Raw genomic sequence first — 2,920 nt, 5'->3', positions numbered from 1 at the left:
GATGGGCGGGGGATGGTTGGGTCATAACTGGTAGTGGATGGGCTCAGTGTCTGGCTAGTTGTTTCTGGCACGCGGTCTGACTATAACTCTCACCGCCCCGTCTTTTAGGTGTGCCTTACGCTCACCGCCAAGCGTATGGCCCGCAAAAACTGCCTGGTGAAGAACTTGGAGGCCGTGGAAACTCTCGGATCTACCTCTACCATCTGCTCTGACAAGACCGGAACCCTCACCCAGAACCGGATGACTGTGGCGCACATGTGGTTCGACAACCAGATTCATGAGGCCGACACCACAGAGAATCAGAGCGGTGAGTTTCGTAGGAGTGGGTTAATGACGGAACCAGGCTTGGTTGCGCTCGGCACCGTTCAGTCCGGTCATTTCATACTGCAATCTCTCTCTCTTTTGGCTGCAGGTGCCTCCTTCGACAAAAGCTCTCCAACCTGGACCGCACTGTCCCGTGTCGCTGGGCTGTGTAACCGAGCCGTGTTCCAGGCCGGTCAGGAGAACACTCCTATTCTGAAGGTGAGGAACTCAAGCCATGCCTTATGTCTGAGATGAGGTTCTGGTTTCCCCCCCCCGATCATTTGTAGTTTGGCCAATCAAGTGGGGGGGGGGGGGTCTCCTCAAGGTGTACGGCTCGTGGTGTTGGTCCCCTCTTTTCGATAGTTTAGACAATATAGGGCCTTGGCGTATACACTGAAGAGGAAGGTAAGTAAGGCCCATGGTTGGTTGGTGTCGGTAATGATGACCTCCAGCATTGGTGTCGATGGCATTACCACTCCGTTGGTCAGTGGCAATGACTTTTAGACCCCCCTGCATTGCTGGTCAGTGGTTTCTTCAGCACCCAGTGCTATGTCAGTGGCCCTCTCCAGGATGACGTCAGGCTGTGACTACAGTCCTCCTATCAGATGAAGATCACACAGAGAATGTTCTAGCACCTAATGCAACTCCTCTTCCCTTCCAAGCGTCCTGGGTTCTGCTAAACGGCTCGCGCTATAGAATGGGGCCCCAAGTCATGGGGTTGTCTCTCCAGAATCTGGGGCACTTGCTCGCGGTGCTGGTAACCGGTAATAATTGGCAGTTTTATAGAAGGATGTCCTGTTGTTGGCCACATTGAGGCATGACCTGAAGATATGATGTCCTCCATGAGTGTATAACGCCTCCGCAGCTGACGGGGGAAGTGATGTCACGTTCACTTCAAACGTGAGCGATGTCCCGCTGTCCCCATCATTCAATGTTTTATTAGACCTTTTCTTATACCCGGTGTCTAGCCCGCTGTCATGTGACTTTCGGGGGGTTCAGTCGCTGACTATTACTCTTTGTCCCCGCAGAGAGATGTCGCCGGTGATGCCTCGGAGTCGGCCCTGCTGAAGTGTATTGAGCTGTGCTGCGGCTCCGTGAGGGACATGAGAGAGAAGAACCCCAAAATGGCGGAGATCCCCTTCAACTCCACCAATAAGTACCAGGTGAGTGGAGCCGTACGGACTGGTCATGTCCTGGTGGGATTGTATTCTGGTGTTGGGGTGAATTCAGTGTTCTTTGGAGCCACACAGAGCTGCTGAAATATTGCCCCTGGGCGCGGGCTCCTCCTATGCTGAGCGCGGGCTCTTCTCCCCCTGGATCTCTGCTGGGCGCGCAGTGTAACCTCAGGCCGTTCTGATGTGGTACTGCTCACCGGCCTTGCGAATTAGATGACGTTTGAATTGCTCCTTCTGTGACCCGATGGCCTAGCCCAGGTCTGTGGGCGGGATGGGGTGGGACTGGCAGGATGGGATGAGCTGAAACTGGTCCATTAATGGGGTGGGCTGGGACTGGTCCGTTGGCGGGATGGGCTGGGACTGGTCCGTTGGCGGGATGGGCTGGGACTGGTCCGTTGGCGGGATGGGCTGGGACTGGCCCCCTGGTCTGTTGGCGGGATGAGATGGACTGGCGGTGCAGTGGGCTTTACGCGTCTCTGTGGGGGTGGCTTAATCTCGTTAGTCCGCTTTCCCCCTTCACTTTCCAGACTAAGCTCCTTGCTTTTGGATTTAGTGCTCGGGGCTTGGGACATTCCTCAAGGCTTATCCTGTCCGGTAAAAGCCGGCGATCTGTGACTCTGTATGTGGCGTGTTGCGGTCACGTCTGACCATGGCGTGTTGCGGTCACGTCTGACCATGGCGTGTTGCGTCACGTCTGACCATGGCAGGCCCCTGGATGCACTATGACCTTTTTGCAGCAATTGTCGGGTTGCCTAATGCTTCCTCCGGTCCATGGGAGAAGTCTTCTAGAGATGACCACGCGCCTCTTTTTCTCTCCTTAGCTTTCCATACACAAGAACGCCAATCCTGCCGAGTCTTGTAACTTGCTGGTTATGAAGGGGGCCCCCGAGAGGATCCTGGACCGCTGCTCCACCATCTTGCTGCAGGGCAAAGAGCAGCCTCTGGATGAGGAACTGAAAGACTCCTTCCAGAACGCGTACCTGGAGCTGGGCGGACTGGGTGAACGAGTGCTCGGTGAGGGTCACGCCGGATGGAAGGGATGCCGTGGGGTTAACGCTGGAGTGGTGGTCTGACCAATCATCTTCCCTTTGCAGGCTTCTGTCACTGGCCTATGCCCGATGATCAATTCCCTGATGGCTTCCAGTTCGACACGGAGGAGGAGAACTTCCCCTCGGAGAATCTGTGCTTTGTTGGTCTGATCTCCATGATAGATCCCCCTCGTGCCGCTGTGCCCGATGCTGTTGGCAAATGCCGAAGTGCCGGCATCAAGGTGAGGAGCTGAATCTTAGAATGACACTTTATTTTATTGTAACTAGGAGGTCACTGAATGCTAAATGCAGGGGGAGGCGGCACCTGCAGGCACCCGTGTGGGGAGGCGGCACCTGCAGGCACCCGTGTGGGGAGGCGGCACCTGCAGGCACCCGTGTGGGGGGGGGGAGGTG

The 2,920-nt window shown here is 55.9% G+C and overlaps 1 protein-coding gene across 1 annotated transcript in view; it reads left to right on the top strand.

Moving 5' to 3' along the window:
* LOC108802354 (sodium/potassium-transporting ATPase subunit alpha-1) overlaps nucleotides 1-2,920 on the top strand; it is a 21,762-nt gene that overhangs the window by 11,332 nt on the left and 7,510 nt on the right. The window contains exons 10-14 of the mRNA XM_018574219.1: nucleotides 109-307; nucleotides 413-522; nucleotides 1,332-1,466; nucleotides 2,300-2,492; nucleotides 2,573-2,748. Coding sequence (XP_018429721.1) covers nucleotides 109-307; nucleotides 413-522; nucleotides 1,332-1,466; nucleotides 2,300-2,492; nucleotides 2,573-2,748 — 813 coding nt within the window. The remainder of the gene's footprint in view (nucleotides 1-108; nucleotides 308-412; nucleotides 523-1,331; nucleotides 1,467-2,299; nucleotides 2,493-2,572; nucleotides 2,749-2,920) is intronic.

The sequence above is a fragment of the Nanorana parkeri genome, unplaced genomic scaffold (assembly GCF_000935625.1).
Source record: "Nanorana parkeri isolate BGI_ZX_2015 unplaced genomic scaffold, ASM93562v1 scaffold2821, whole genome shotgun sequence".
Taxonomy (NCBI): domain Eukaryota; kingdom Metazoa; phylum Chordata; class Amphibia; order Anura; family Dicroglossidae; genus Nanorana; species Nanorana parkeri.
This window is presented reverse-complemented; position numbering and strand designations above follow the sequence as displayed.